At 46.9% G+C, this 14,987-nt stretch overlaps 1 protein-coding gene across 1 annotated transcript; it reads left to right on the top strand.

The window, feature by feature from the left end:
• The first annotated feature begins 4,627 nt into the window (after window positions 1-4,627).
• Window positions 4,628-5,269, top strand: LOC128116344 (high mobility group protein B1-like). Its single transcript, XM_052747521.1, has one exon. It carries the CDS (start codon window positions 4,628-4,630, stop codon window positions 5,267-5,269), a length of 642 nt encoding a protein of 213 aa, XP_052603481.1.
• Window positions 5,270-14,987: the final 9,718 nt, after the last annotated feature.

Below are 14,987 nucleotides of genomic sequence, written 5' to 3'. Positions count from 1 at the left end.
AGACCCTGCCCTCAGAAAACCTGCCAAACTGTGGCTCCTCTCCCGGAACTACTCAAGACTATGCCTACAAGGTATTTAAACTGCCTCCTGGAGAATGGCCCTATGGTTTTTTTTCCTGGTCTCTTCTCCTGATCACATCTCTGGGGACTGGGAAGATCACCTGGGAATATTTTGCCCAATAAACTTGGTCTTTTATTCTTGATTCAGCTTGATTTGGATTACAGCATCGGCAGAGAGACTTAATATCATGTTATGGAAACCTTTCATCTTGGTGCATTGGCTGGGAAGGAGCTGAGGCTCCCTCCCCGTCCCCCACATTGGCCTCTGGCCCCATGGTGGAAAAACCACTCCTCTCCTTAAACCCGCACTCCACCAGACTAGATTGGCTTTTGGCCCAGTAAATTGCCCATTCCAAGTCACTGCCTCTAGGGGTTCAGGACCCTTCCCGGTTTTGGGGTTGCCATGCCAGGGGCAACCCCAACCCATTGCGGTAGCAAAGACCACCCTTGTTCCATGGGACCCTTTGCTCAGAAGACACTCTGTGCAAAGGCACAGCCCACATGACCCTCAAGCCTGCAGCAGTGGATGCATTGCTTTAGACTTTGAGTTCCGGCACAGGCTTCTGAAAGGGGCAACTGCGGGTCTAAGGCAAATCCCCAAATACCCTTGGGGTGTCTTTTACAAAATCTATTCAAATGGGGGCTATCTGACACCATATGTCATGAGTGCCTGGTTTCTCTGTGCGCTAAGGCCTGGCCACAACACGCTCTTGATAACCAGTCAAGAAGGCCACTGGAGGGAACTTTTGAATTTACCATCTTCCGCGATCATGAAAATTTTTGCCAGCATGGAGATAAGTGGTCAAAACTGTCCTACATCCACAATTTTGGGGTTCTGCATTCCCGCCCTTACTTCAGCAGCCAGTGAGTGCCCCGTGGCCTGGGTCTTATTGACTAGGGTAAGGGCACCTCCAGATTCCCATTCATCTGGAAACAAGGACCCTGAACATTCCACCCTGACCGTGCTGCCAGAGACACTGGCCCCTCTCCCAACCCTGCCTACCCATCGCCCTCCTACACTGCCACATGTTCCACTCAGTGGCCAGCATTCCTCACCTGATACACCCTTCCCCCCTCTGCAGGGAGCAGAGAGCAGAAGGAGCGTGGGGTCTGCATCCAGCTTTTAAGGCACAGATTGTGTGACCATGCCACACATACGTAGTTGCCAGCGACCCCTCTTGACATAAGACACAAGACCCCAAACTGCACATGTGTGGTCACGTAGCTGGAGTGGCGCAGGATCCTAACATTCCAGGATTTTTGCTTATTATAAAAAACTGAGTGAATAGAAATAGAGGCGTCGTTTCTCCCAGAAAAAACTGCTTCCAGCTGACTTGGTGGGCATCAGTTGGCTCTTGGGGTGGGTAGGGAAGGTGGCCTTCCAAGGTAGACAGGCGTCCTGGGATGGTGGGCTGTTCTGCTGCCCTGGAGCCGTCCATCCCTCTTGGCTTGGCACTCTGGCCGTTTCTGTGTCTGACAGGATGATGGTGAGACAGAAGAAGCCTGAAGTAGATCCACCCTGTCCAGATGGATTTAAGCTGGTTTCTGGAGCTTTTAGCTATCACAGTTTCTTACTTGATGATCCCTGGACTACAGTAGGGGAAAGAGGACAGCCAGGTCTGGAGAGAGAGAAAGATGGTGGGGCGGGGGAGGTAGGAGCAGAGCAGAGCAGAGAGAGAGCAGAGAGAGAGTGTGGGGTCTGCATCCGGCTTTTAAGGCACATACATAGTTGTCAGCGCACACTGATGATGTAAGACGCAAGACCCCAAACTGCGCATGTGCAGTCCTGTAGCTGGAGTGGTGCAGAATCCTAACACTTTGAACTGGGAGAGGACAGGAGGAGAAGGGACAGAGAGGAACTAAGTATGAGAACAGAATTGAAGCTGTGTAGATAGAGCTTTGTCTTAGAAGAATAAAGTGAATGGACTAAAGAGTTTCACGTAAGTAGATTCATTTGATATCCCTCAGATCAGTACCCCCGCTGCTCATAGGATCTTCCCGAGGACTCTGGGAGAAATCTCAGGGTAAGCACCTGAGGGGGTTTCAACATACCACTCCCACTGCACCTCCCTATCCTTCCATGCCACAATCTGTACCCTGGTCCCCATCCACACACTGGCCTAACTCCCCTGAATCCTCTCCAGTCTCTTCACATGCCCAGTCTCAGCAGACTCCTGCCCTCTTCTGCCTCCTCTAAGAGGTGGCTGGAACTGACAAAACTGTTTGAGTCCACGTCCCCTTCTCCTTCAGGACCTCTCACAGAGAGAGAAGCTGTTGGTTTGCTTCTCTGCTCACCCTGTTTGTATCAAGGAGTTCCGTCATCTTTCCCAAGCCTGTGATTTGACCCGGCATGACCTCTAAGTCATCCATGCCTCCATCCTCACTCCTGAGAAGCAATGTCAGGTTCAGGCAACAGGGAGAGATAGTACGCAGACCAAACCCATCTGGTGGAAAATATGGTCCCTGTGGGTAATGTGGTGGTGCCAGCTACAGAGCCCTCCTGGGACTACCAACCAGGTGACCTCACGATGAGCTGCCTCCTTCAGGGTATGGAAATAGTCTCAGACAAAGTTGTTAATTTTGATAAGCTCCGAGAGATTATGCAGTGAGTAGATGAAATTCCAGTTATTTATCTAAATCCATTACAAGAGAACATGGTTCAATATACTTGTCTTGACCCAGCCTCCCCACCAGGAGTCAAACAAGTCCTGACCACCCATTTAATTTCTCAGTCAGCACCAGATATTAGAAAGAAATTAAAAAGGAGGGTCCACACACACTCATACGGAAATTGGTGAAATGGCTGTTGCTGTGGGATGGTCTGTATGTCAAGTGTGTTGCTGATTGGTCAATAAATAAAACACTGATTGGCCAGTGGCCAGGCAGGAAGTATAGGCAGGACAAGGAGGAGAATAAAGCTGGGAAGTGGAAGGCTGAGTCAGAGAGACACTGCCAGCCGCCACGATGACAAACAGCATGTGAAGATGCCGGTAAGCCACAAGCCATGTGACAAGGTATAGATTAATGGAAATGGATTAATTTAAGCTGTAAGAACAGTTAGCAAGAAGCCTGCCACGGTCATACAGTTTGTAACCAATATAAGTCTCTGTGTTTACTTGGTTGGGTCTGAGCGGCTGTGGGACTGGCGGGTGAGAGAGATTTGTCCTGACTGTGGGCCAGGCAGGAAAACAGAGCTACAGGCTTTAAAGGTTTTTAACACCCAAGAGGAGGCAGCTGAGTCTTCCCGACAGGCTTGCTTGCAACAGAAGGCTATGCTCCAGGCCCACGCTTTGCCAGCTGCCCTGAGGCCACTGGCGCCCCACAAGGAAGACAAGGAAAGTTATCACACAAAAAAAAAATCCACAATGTCAGGGAGAACTAAACTTGTTCTATCTGAGGGGTAGGAAAGGAGTACATGTATTCTGATGGTGACTTTCCTTATTACTGCATCTTGAAATCTCTTATTTGTCTTTACACACACACACATACATATATATATGTGTATATATATGTATGTTCCCAACAGAAATCTCTAGACAATATATGAGTTACACTTAGAGGGCCACATTGGATTTCTTTCTTCTTCTTTTTTTTTTTGGTTTTTCGAGACAGGGTTTCTCTGTGTAGCTTTGCGCCTTTCCTGGAACTCACTCTGTAGCCCAGGCTGGCCTCGAACTCACAGAGATCTGCCTGCCTCTGCCTCCCGAGTGCTAGGATTAAAGGCCTGCGTCACCACTGCCTGGCTATTCTTGAAAAATTTTAAAGATTTTTCAAAGAAACTTCCTGTGGCCCAGCCACATTGCATTTCTTGAGTAAATGATAAGAAGCAGTGCTGTTCTGAAAACATACATGAAAAAAACTTGTTATCTTTCTAATTAATGGGGCAGCTGCAGCTGTGAAGGAGGATCCAGCTATTTTACTGTCTTGCTAAGGAGATACCCTTACACTTTTTTTTTTTTTTTTTTTTTTGGTTTTTCGAGACAGGATTTCTCTGTGTAGCTTTGTGCCTTTCCTGGAACTCGCTTTGGAGACCAGGCTGGCCTCGAACTCACAGAGATCCGCCTGGCTCTGCCTCCCGAGTGCTGGGATTAAAGGCATGCGCCACCACCGCCCGGCCCCTTACACTTTTAAAGGGGTTAAGAACTTGATTTTCCTCTGTGAGGCACAGAGTCGCCCAGTGCCTGTCCGGCTCTTGCTTGCCCCGGCGCTGGTAATATGGAGCTCAATGTAATGCAATGGCTGTGAGAACGGGTTGAAACCTATTTTTTCTTTCTTTTTTTTTTTTTTTTTTGAGAGAGAGAAGTGAAAGCTTTATTTTAGTCTTCATTGGAATATTTTTTAGGAGCAGTATCTAGTTTGTTTTAAGTAAGCGTTAAAGAGTCACAGAGGTTCTGATAAACACACATGTATACTGGGAGGAGACAGACGATAGCTGAATCTTTGTGTACTAGCCTTACATGTAAAGTAATTCAAAATTGTGACTTTGATGATTTGGGGATCCCATATAGTCTAAAATATGTTCATAGGTACATAAGAAAGAGTGTGTCGTGGAGAAAAATCAACTAAACATGGGCAAAGGAGATCCTAAGAAGCCAAGAGGCAAAATGTCCTCACACGCATTCTTTGTGCAAACTTGCCGAGAGGAACACAAGGAGAAGCACCCGGATGCTTCTGTCAACTTCTCAGAGTTCTCGAAGAAGTGCTCAGAAAGGTGGAAGACCATGTCTGCTAAAGAAAAGGGGAAATTTGAAGACATGGCAAAGGCTACCAAGGCTTGTTATGAGAGAGAAATGAAAACCTACATCCCCCCCAAAGGGGAGACCAAAAAGAACTTCAAGGACCCCAACATACCCAAGAGGCCTCCTTCGGCCTTCTTCTTGTTCTGTTTTGAGTATTGTCCCAAAATCAAAGGAGAGCACCCTGGCTTGTCCATCGGGGATGTTGTGAAGAAGCTGGGGGAGATGTGGAACAACACCACTGCAGATGAAAAGCAGCCCTATGAGAAGAAGGCGGCCAAGCTGAAGGAGAAGCACGAGAAGGATATCGCTGCCTACAGAGCTAAAGGAAAACCCAATGTGGCAAAGAAGGGGGTCGTCAAGGCTGAAAAGAGCAAGAAAAAGAAGGAAGAGGAAGATGAGGAGAATGAAGAGGATGAGGAAGAGGAGGAAGAAGAGGAAGACAAAGATGAAGATGATGATGATGATGAATAAGTTGGTTCTAGTGCAGTTTTTTTCTTGTCTATACAGCATTTAACCCTCGTGTACACAAACTCACTCCTTTTAAAGAAAAAAAATTGAAATATTAAAAAAAAAACTTAAACTTTTGGGGAGCCTAGAAAATACAGAAATTGTGTATTATATTCTGTATTTCCAAGTGTGATAAACATTCTAAGGTATCATTTTTATTCTCAGACTTGGATTATTGTGCTGTCTGGCAGCTGATGTGGCTGAGAGTGAGTAACCATGGCACTGCTCGGCCATCAGCCAGGCTCCCTAGTGTGCAGGCTATAAATCAAAGGCAGGAGGCAGTGCTCGAGTGCTTCACACTTTCTCAAGGGACAGTGACCTTAGAAGCATCCCAGGACCAACCATAAACAGTTAGTTGGCTGAACTTGGAGTCCTGTATCATAAAACTGAGATTAGAAGTTTGTGCAGAGAGAATTTTTGTAGGCAGCTATGTCTTTAATATTATCAGCCAGAGTTTTAGCAAGGGAGAAACTGGCACCAAAGTTGCTTTATGCCTGGCCTTGGTTCAACAACCAGACAACTATGAATCTGTCCTTGTACGAATTCATTTGCAGGGGCAACTAGTTTACTTTGAATTTGCTCTCAGGTTTTTTTTTTTTTTTTTTTTTTTTTTTTTTTTTTTTTTGGTTTTTCAAGACAGGGTTTCTCTGTGTAGCTTTGCGCCTTTCCTGGTACTCGCTTTGGAGACCAGGCTGGCCTCGAACTCACAGAGATCCACCTGGCTCTGCCTCCCGAGTGCTGGGATTAAAGGCGTGCGCCACCACCGCCCGGCCTGCTCTCAGGTTTTAAATCAGCTAATTGTATGTAGCTTGTCTTGTCAGCTTGAGCCAATGATATAAAACAGATTTCTCTCTCTCTCTCTCTCTCTCTCTCTCTCTCTCTCTCTCTCTCTCTCTCGTTTTTTTTGTTTTTGTATTTTTTTTTTTTTGAGACAGGGTTTCTCTGTGTAGTTTTGGTGCCTGTCCTGGATCTCACTCTGTAGACCAGGCTGGCCTCGAACTCACATAGATCCACCTGGCTCTGCCTCCCAAGTGCTGGGATTAAAGGTGTGCACCACCACTGCCCAGCTATAAAACAGATTTCTAAGATTCTCACAGTTTCCATGGAACAAAAACTTAGCTATGAAAAATATCCTAGCACTACTTCTATTCATCAAAATTATACAGCTTAAGAAGAAATAATCTTACTGACCATCCACAGGTAAATGTGCCCACAGGTATATTCATGGAGAGAAAACACATTACCAATCCAGGCAGTGGGAAAATCCCATAGCTATATGAGGAAGAATTGTAGTAGTGCCATGAGAAAATTACTGGCAGAAGCAAACAGTATTCACGGTCTGTGGCCCTGTAAACCATGCTTGACGAGGTTCTTCCATCAGAGAATTATTCTTTTGGTGGGTTGACCTTATGAATATCAAGTGTCATCTGCTGCATATTCTTATGACCTCTAGCAGAAAGTCCATGCAGCTCCATCCTGCCAGAGCTCAGCCCAAGTCAACTGATAGTCAAGGACAGGTAAGAGCTTGTTTTGCAAGCCAACCTAAGACAGGCACAGTCCTGTTGCTGAGTCCTGCTGAGGTGGGGTCAACAAGACTGGAGCAAAGAACTCCGACTCCTGCTGAGCAACCATGTAATAAAACAAAAAGGGGGATATGTAGTAGGACAGGCCAATAGGATTATGGAAATTGGCTCAGACCAGTTGCCAAGGCATGCACATAACGTACTCCTTAAGAGCCAACCTGGAGTCTGCCTGAGGGCCTAGCAACAGGCACTATCAGAGTTCCTGGTTGTGCCCAGCCAATGAGGGACGACCACACAATGCCACCAAATTGCAACACAAACTGGGTGCTGGGAGGAGGGTATATAAAGTCTTCCCCATTATTAAATAAAGGGGTTCGTTATTTGCCTTCAACTGACTCCTGGTGTCTGTGCTGTTGATGCTGTACCTTCTCACCCCTTCCCCCGGGGGAGCCATTAGAATCCAGCAACAGAGCACCACAGTCACACCATGCAACAGAGCTCATGTGGGAGGTTTATTGGAGGAGGTGCAGAGGTGGCCTCTGAGTGAGAGCAGAAGGAAGGTGAGATGGATGAGAAGGGCTTGCGTTTTATAAGGGGATATAGCACCTGTGCATAGGGAGAGCGCTCTACTTGGTGGCTGCTGTAGCTACAGTATCACATCTTGGCTGCTGCCGCTGACATGTCCTGCTAGGTCCCTGACAGCAGACCAGTGTAAATGCCTGAATGCTAACATTCACTCACAGCCTGGGTGTGTACTGGGGCTTGAATCCAGGGCCTAATCTACTAGCTGTCCTGGTTAGCTTTTGGAACTCGTCTAAAACTAGTTATTAAAAAGTTTAAATCAAGCCGGGCGGTGGTGGCGCACGCCTTTAATCCTAGCACTCGGGAGGCAGAGCCAGGCGGATCTCTGTGAGTTCGAGGCCAGCCTGGTCTCCAAAGCGAGTTCCAGGAAAGGCGCAAAGCTACACAGAGAAACCCTGTCTCGAAAAACCAAAAAAAAAAAAAAAAAGTTTAAATCCCCCGGTAGTGAGTAATGCTGCCAATGTAATAAGTCAGAGCAGGCCAAGTTAATATGTCCAGGTTTAATCTGAGCAGAGCAAAACAACTCCTAGGTGACTCTGAGGAAGGCAGGAGAGAGCATGTGGCAGGTCTGGTGACCAGGTCTTCAATAGCCTGTAGGCGTGGTCTTGAGCAGCCCCTGGGTAGGGGCTGACCGTTGGTTGGCTTTCTGAGGGCAGGGTCTGGAGAAGGAGGAATGAGACTGGAGCATGGAATGGGGCCCTGAGCTAGAGATCCCCAACATTCTAATCTTTTGGGGTATATATGGACACCAGTTCAAGTCTGGCTACTTCCTGTTGGCAAGGGACGACTTGGGGAGGGGGAGTCGAGAGTCAGTGGGTCACGCTCAGCAGGAGGTGTGGGTGAAGAAGCATTTGATTAACTGCCATTCTGGAGACCTCAGGCATCTGTTTCTTTTTTTTTTTTTGGTTTTTCGAGACAGGGTTTCTCTGTGTAGCTTTGCGCCTTTCCTGGAACTCACTTGGTAGTCCAGGCTGGCCTCGAACTCACAGAGATCCGCCTGGCTCTGCCTCCCGAGTGCTGGGAGTAAAGGCGTGCGCCACCGCCGCCCGGCAGGCATCTGTTTCTTGAGGAGAGAGAAAAGGCAGGTTGCTAGGAGAAAAATCAGATTATTAACACCTGCCCTATGAATGGGGCTAGCCATGGGAAAAAGAATGAAATGGAGATGTGCCCTGGTTGTACAGAAGAGGCAAAGGTAGATGAGCCAGATGAAAGAGCAGGTATGCCCTTCAGTCTGGAGACGTGGTACCAGCACGGATGTCCCAGGAGCTTGGGGGGATGGCACACAGCCAAATCGAGAGATGATGTGTCCCAGGAGTACCAGAACTACCGCACCTGCTGCTTCCCTGGAGATTGGGAATGCTTCCATCCTGTAAAGGTGTCAATAAGAATGAAGAGACAACAGAATCTTTTTATGATCAGGCATGTGGGTGAAGTCAACCTGTTAGTCCTTGCCCAGTGGGTATCCTAGGTTGGTAGAGGGGCTGGTGTATCTGGACAGCCCCTTGCAGGTTGGCCTTGGCAAAAGTCTGGCAGGAGGGGTGGACCTGTCTAGGGACTGATTCCTAGATACAGTATCAAAACTAATCCCACACATGCAGGTGTCTGTAAAACAACTGGAACAGATTTACATCTTTGTGTCAAAGTAAAAGGCTATGACTTTTTCATTAGAAGGTATGAAGAGGAATGTCAATTGAGAAAATGCTTTAATCTGATTGTAGGCAGGCAAGACTGTAGAACATTTTCTTGATTATTGATTGATGTGGGAGGGCCCAGCCCACTGGGGGATGGTGACACCTCTGAGCTGGTGGTCTTGGTTGCATAAGAAAGCAGGTTGAAGCCGGGCGGTGGTGGCGCACGCCTTTAATCCCAGCACTCGGGAGGCAGAGCCAGGCGGATCTCTGTGAGTTCGAGGCCAGCCTGGACTACCAAGTGAGTTCCAGGAAAGGCGCAAAGCTACACAGAGAAACCCTGTCTCGAAAAACAAAAAAAAAAAAACAAAAAAAAAAAACAAAAAAAAAAAAAGAAAGCAGGTTGAAGCCAGGCAGTGGTGGTGCACGCCTTTAATTCCAGCACTCAGGAGGCAGAACCAGGCGGATCTCTTGTGAGTTTGAGACCAGCCTGGTCTACAGAGCTAGTTCCAGGACAGGCTCCAAAGTTGCACAGAGAAACCCTATCTCAAAAAACAAACAAACAAGCCGGGCGGTGGTGGCGCACGCCTTTAATCCCAGCACTCGGGAGGCAGAGCCAGGCGGTCTCTGTGAGTTCGAGGCCAGCCTGGGCTACCAAGTGAGTTCCAGGAAAGGTGCAAAGCTACACAGAGAAACCCTGTCTCGAAAAACCAAAAAAAAAAAAAAAAAAAACCAAACCCCAAAACAAAAAAATATATAAAAAGCAAGCAGGGCGAGCAAGCCATGGAGAGCAGCAGCGCACTCTATGACCTCTGCTTCAGTTTCTGCCTCCAGGTTCCTGCCCTGGCTTCCCTGGATGATGGACCACAACTGTGAGCTGAATTAAACCCTTTCCTCCCCACATTGCTTCGTTCATGGTGTTATTACAGCAAGTGAAAACAAAGTAAACTATCAACTAAGCTACAGTCCCAGTGAAGAGCTCTTTTCTACTTGGATATGAATGTGTAAGAAAACTTGGTTTTCTCTTTTGATTCCTACCTGTCAGTAAACGCGTTTGAAATCCTGTGTTATATATCTAAGTAATTATACATTAGAAAGTGATTCATTTTTAGACAGTCTCTTATATCCCAGGTGGGACAATAGTACTCTGGCTAATTCCTGCTGGTTGGTGGAGCGGGGGAGAGGCAACGGAGTGGAGTAGAGGGAGTGCTTGAAGTACTGGTCCAAAGTAGGGGCTCAAGTTCTCAGGCCTGACCATTGGGTTATTTCACTAATTCTCTCCTCCAGGACAAGGAGCAACCAATATGAGAGGATAGAGACCAGAGTGCTGAGGAGGGGTAGAAGCCTGTGTCCTAGAGAGAACTCTACCAGGAATTTCACCTCGGGGTTGGCCTCTAGAGGCTGGAGTTGGGAAGCCACAGCGTGATCCACAGTTCTGTGTGGCCGGACAGGTCCACATAATAGCAACACCCTTCACCGAGGAAAATATCCGCACCCTTCGGTGGCTAGCCGGTTCAGGGCTTCCTGGCTCTGTAGGACCACTCAGGCTAAAACGGTGAGCTGGTTTCAGAGAAGTTGAAGGGCTGATGTTGACTGATTCCTGGATAGTATCTGCTGGCTGGGTGGAAACCTGCTGGAACGAGATAGACTAGGGTCAAAAAATAAAGCTGAGGAAGCTAAGGGGATCTTTATTTGGGCCTGTCACACTGCCTGGGACATTGGGAAGACAAAGAGAGCTCCCAGCAGGAAGGAGAAGAAACTTGACAAAAAGACTAAGTCTTATATATCAACAGGACCACTATTTGTAATCTACACTGAAATCCTCATTGTAGAGAAAGCAGTTAATAATGAGTGTCTGCAGCCAGAGAACACTCATGTCTTGGAGGCACAACAAAAACAATGCCTGAAAAGCTGTCTACATGATAGAAGCATGAACTTCATTTGCAGTAAGTCAGAGGTTTCCTAGCAGGAAAGATAATGGGAAAGAGCTTGAGGATCTGGAGGACGATTCTGAGACCGGAGCATGAGCACTGGGCAGCATGTGCTTATATCTCACTGAGAGCGGCAACAGCCAGTGCTTAGAACTGCTACCAAGACTAGATTAATACCTTACAACAACTCTATTAATATATTAAGTTTTGAACACTGAAGTTTTAATATATATGTATTATATCTATCTATCTCTCTATATAAAATCTTTAAGTCTAATTCTTCACATATCTTAAATCACTTTCTCAGATCCTCACAACTTGCATAATCCTTCTGGAAATATCAACCCTTTTTTTTGTTTATTTTTGTTTTTGCTTTTTTGAGACAGGGTTTCTCTGTGTTAACAGCTCTGGCTGTCCTGGAACTCACTCTGAAGACCAGAAGGTTAGAGAGATCCAACTGCCTGTACTGACATCAGCCATCTTAATCTCAAACTTTTACCTTCTTTCCATCTGGAAACACCTATCTCGTTTACCGTGAGACACAGGGACTTGACCACTGAGAGCAGCCACTGGACAGTGAAGTCTTCTTGAAATTATCACTGGAGTTTAAAGGAATGGTGAAGAGCAATTCCTAAATCAGTAACAGCAGTAGGGTGGCTTTGAGTTTGCTTTTTCAGGAAGCCTGACCTGTTAGCTCCAGGAAAAGGCAAGGCCTGGCTTTTACACTTGAAACCAAGTTAGGCTGGCAGGTAATTGAACCTGTTTCTAAGCTTATTTCTTTAAGAGACTCAGGTAACTTCAGTGTTCCTTTAAGGCTCTTACATTTGTACCATCAGCAAGCCACATGCAACATGTCCATCTTTGCACCCCAAGTTTTCCTATAAAGCCAGAACTGAGCAGGCTCCTCTGGGGAGGAGCTGGGAGGCCTCATTGCTTCTGGAAGAGCAGGCTGCCAGCTTGTCTAATGAGGGGAGGGCCTGCCGCTGGGACTCCAGTAGGCATAAGTCAGGCGTGGAGGAGCCAAGAGGAGCATAGAGGAAGGAGGATGGCGGTGTGGGCTGGCCTGTCAGTGACAGCATCTCACAAAGCGCTATCTTTAGTAGGGTCTGGTGGTCAAGGGGCAGGCTCTATAACCCAGTTAGAGACTATGGCACAGTCCTCTCATGGGGAGCCAGCGCACTGAGAGATGAGCTTCCATCTGTGAATCAAGCAGAGTCAGGACGTGACAGAGGGAAACAGTTGTGGACTTTCAAGCGGTTCTAGGCAGGAATGGGTGAGGTTGGGGCCTTGGGGAGGAGTGTGAAAGGTTAAGAGGGTAACTAAATGATACCAGGATTTTCTAGGGAGGTGACATGGAAAAGTTGAAATGTACAAGGGGACAAAGTAGTGAGTTGTGTAGTCCTTGAACTGCTGTGGTGGGAACAGAGAGTGACTAAAGGTGAGCTTACAGGCCTCCTGGGCTAACTGCTGCTAGCGCCCGAAGGCAAGGCTGTCATCTCCCATCTGTTGTATCCAGCAGTTGTTTGGATTGACAGATGCCCTTGAAAGGTAGTTGACCTTTGGGGGCAGATTAGGGAGGTTCCTGGTAAACAGACACCCACCTTAGGAGAGCCACTTTTCTGGTAAACAGACACCCACCTTTAGGTGCTCATGGGGGCAGGGTGTCTCTGCAAACTTCACAGGCAACCGAGTGACAAGCTGTGGGAGGCAAGAAGGCAGTTCCGAGCAACACAGCTGAGCAGCCAGTGTGGGTTCCAACGTCCGGAGTCTGACCCCAAGTGGATTAGTTTATGCTTATTTAAGCTCAGCAATCTGGTGAAAACTATTCTTGTCAAGTTTTATCTCAATCCTACATGTGCAACACCACATACCTAAATCTCTGAGGTACAAAGCTAAATACAGATCAGATGTGACCACACCAAAACTCTCTGTAAAGTACACGTGACGCCTTCCAAAAAGATAGGTTCTGTAGATTGACTGAGAAAAACAAGTTTACTAGAAGGTCCTGGAGTATGGTTCAGTCCTGAAAGTCCCTGGCCACACAGACTGCAAAGGTCACAGGCTAGAGAGCAAGTTCATTCCAGCCTCCTGGGCGGAAAAACGGGTTTTGCGACCCCTCTCTTGAAGGAAACACCGTGTGTGCTTAGTGCTTGTCTGAGTATAAAGACCTCTGTGCTTCCTACATTTAGGATTCGGTGACCTGGCCTAGGACCTGTTTAGGACACTGTCACCAGCACTGCCGTTTTAGGGGCCTGTGCTTTGTGCCTGTACCAGGCTTTGTCACCACGGCTGACAAAGTTTCTTCAGAACTGCTTTCGTTCTCTTCGGACTTGCTCCTCCATGTGAATTTCGGGATTGTTCTGTCTGGGGAATGCTCATGGACTTTAAAAGGATTTGTATTGAGTCTGTCCATTACCTTCAGTAGTCGTTTTTTTTCTTCTTACTGTTAACGTTCACTCACTCTTCACCATGTGTGAGGCCAAGTCTCAAACCTGGAGCTCCAAATCTGTAGCCAATCTGACCGGGCAGCAAATCTCATGGACGCTCCTGTCTCCCAGGGCTGGGATTATAGTGCACACACTGCAGCTGGGGTGCTTCTGGGGCTCAAACTCACGCTTGCACAGTAGGCATCTCACCAACTGCTCCATCTTCCTGGTCTCCCTATTGCTTTCACTTACTGTGTGTGGGTATGTGTGCACTCGTGCGTGTGCCAGGAGGCATGTGTGGAAGTCAGAAGGCCTTGGGAGGGTTAGCTCTCTACTTCCACCGTGTGGGTCTATGTAGCTGGAGTTTTCCTGCCTGGCCCACAGTCAGGACAAATCTCTCTCACCTGCCAGTCCCACAGCCGCTCAAACCCGACCAAATAAACACAGAGACTTATATTGGTTACAAACTGTATGGCCATGGCAGGCTTCTTGCTAACTGTTCCTACAGCTTAAATTAATCCATTTCCATTAATCTATGCCTTGCCACGTGGCTCGTGGCTTACCGGCATCTTCACATGCTGTTTATCATCGTGGCAGCTGGCAGTGTCTCTCTGACTCAGCCTTCCACTTCCCAGCTTTATTCTCCTTCTTGTCCCGCCTACACTTCCTGCCTAGCCAATGGCCAATCAGTGTTTTATTTATTGACTAATTAGCAACACATTTGCCATACAGAACATCCCACAGCACTTCCCCCATTCTTTTTTCAAGAAGGAAGGTTTTAACCTTAACAAAGTAAAATTACATATAATTTGGGAATTTGGGCATAGCTTCTCTTACTACTTCCTGCTGGAGGGGGGCGCTGTATCTTATGGGGAAACAAAGAAAATTTTAGGATTATGGAATAGTCCATGAGGCTGTATTGTCTGAGCCAGATGCCTTCAAACTGTTCTGGATGTTGGATCATCTGGGCCATGGTGTCATCAAAGACCTTTCAGGGGGTCTTGGCTGGTCAAACCTGATGTATCTTAATCTGGAACAAATCCAAAGCCTCTGGCTTTCTGTGGAAACAAAAGCAGAGTCTCCTTTCCAAAGTAACATATCCTTATATTCAAATTTTGAAGGCAAGGTACCTTTAAAATATACATTTTGGCATAACTCAACAGCTTTTACAATCAAATGTTTTTCTGCAGTTAAAAATCCCAAAGACAACACAATGCAGATTCTCTGTGTAATATCCATTTTTACGTGGCTTATTTTTTATACTACCTTTACTGTCTTTTTAAAGACTTTATTTTTTAAAACTATGTATTTGTTTCTATAACTCTATATATCACCTTTTTTGTCTCTTTCAAGCCTACATATCTTTTACACACATTGTAAACTATTACATCTGAATCTGTCTTATTGTGAATCTATTGCTTTAAACTGCAGCAGCTGTGGCTGCTGGCTCCACCCACCTCAGCGTCCCAGCATGATGGTGGTTTACCACGAGCTCTGGGAGCTACCGGGGGTCTATGCTTTTAGCCAAGCAGCAAGTAGCCCAGAAACCCTTTTTTGTTTTGCACTAGCAAAGGCTAAATCCACCATGTAGC

The sequence above is a fragment of the Peromyscus californicus genome, unplaced genomic scaffold, assembly GCF_007827085.1.
Source record: "Peromyscus californicus insignis strain IS unplaced genomic scaffold, ASM782708v3 Scaffold_20__1_contigs__length_68692818, whole genome shotgun sequence".
NCBI lineage: Eukaryota > Metazoa > Chordata > Mammalia > Rodentia > Cricetidae > Peromyscus > Peromyscus californicus.
The sequence above is the reverse complement of the archived record's forward strand: the minus strand, read 5'-3'. Positions and strand labels throughout refer to the sequence as shown.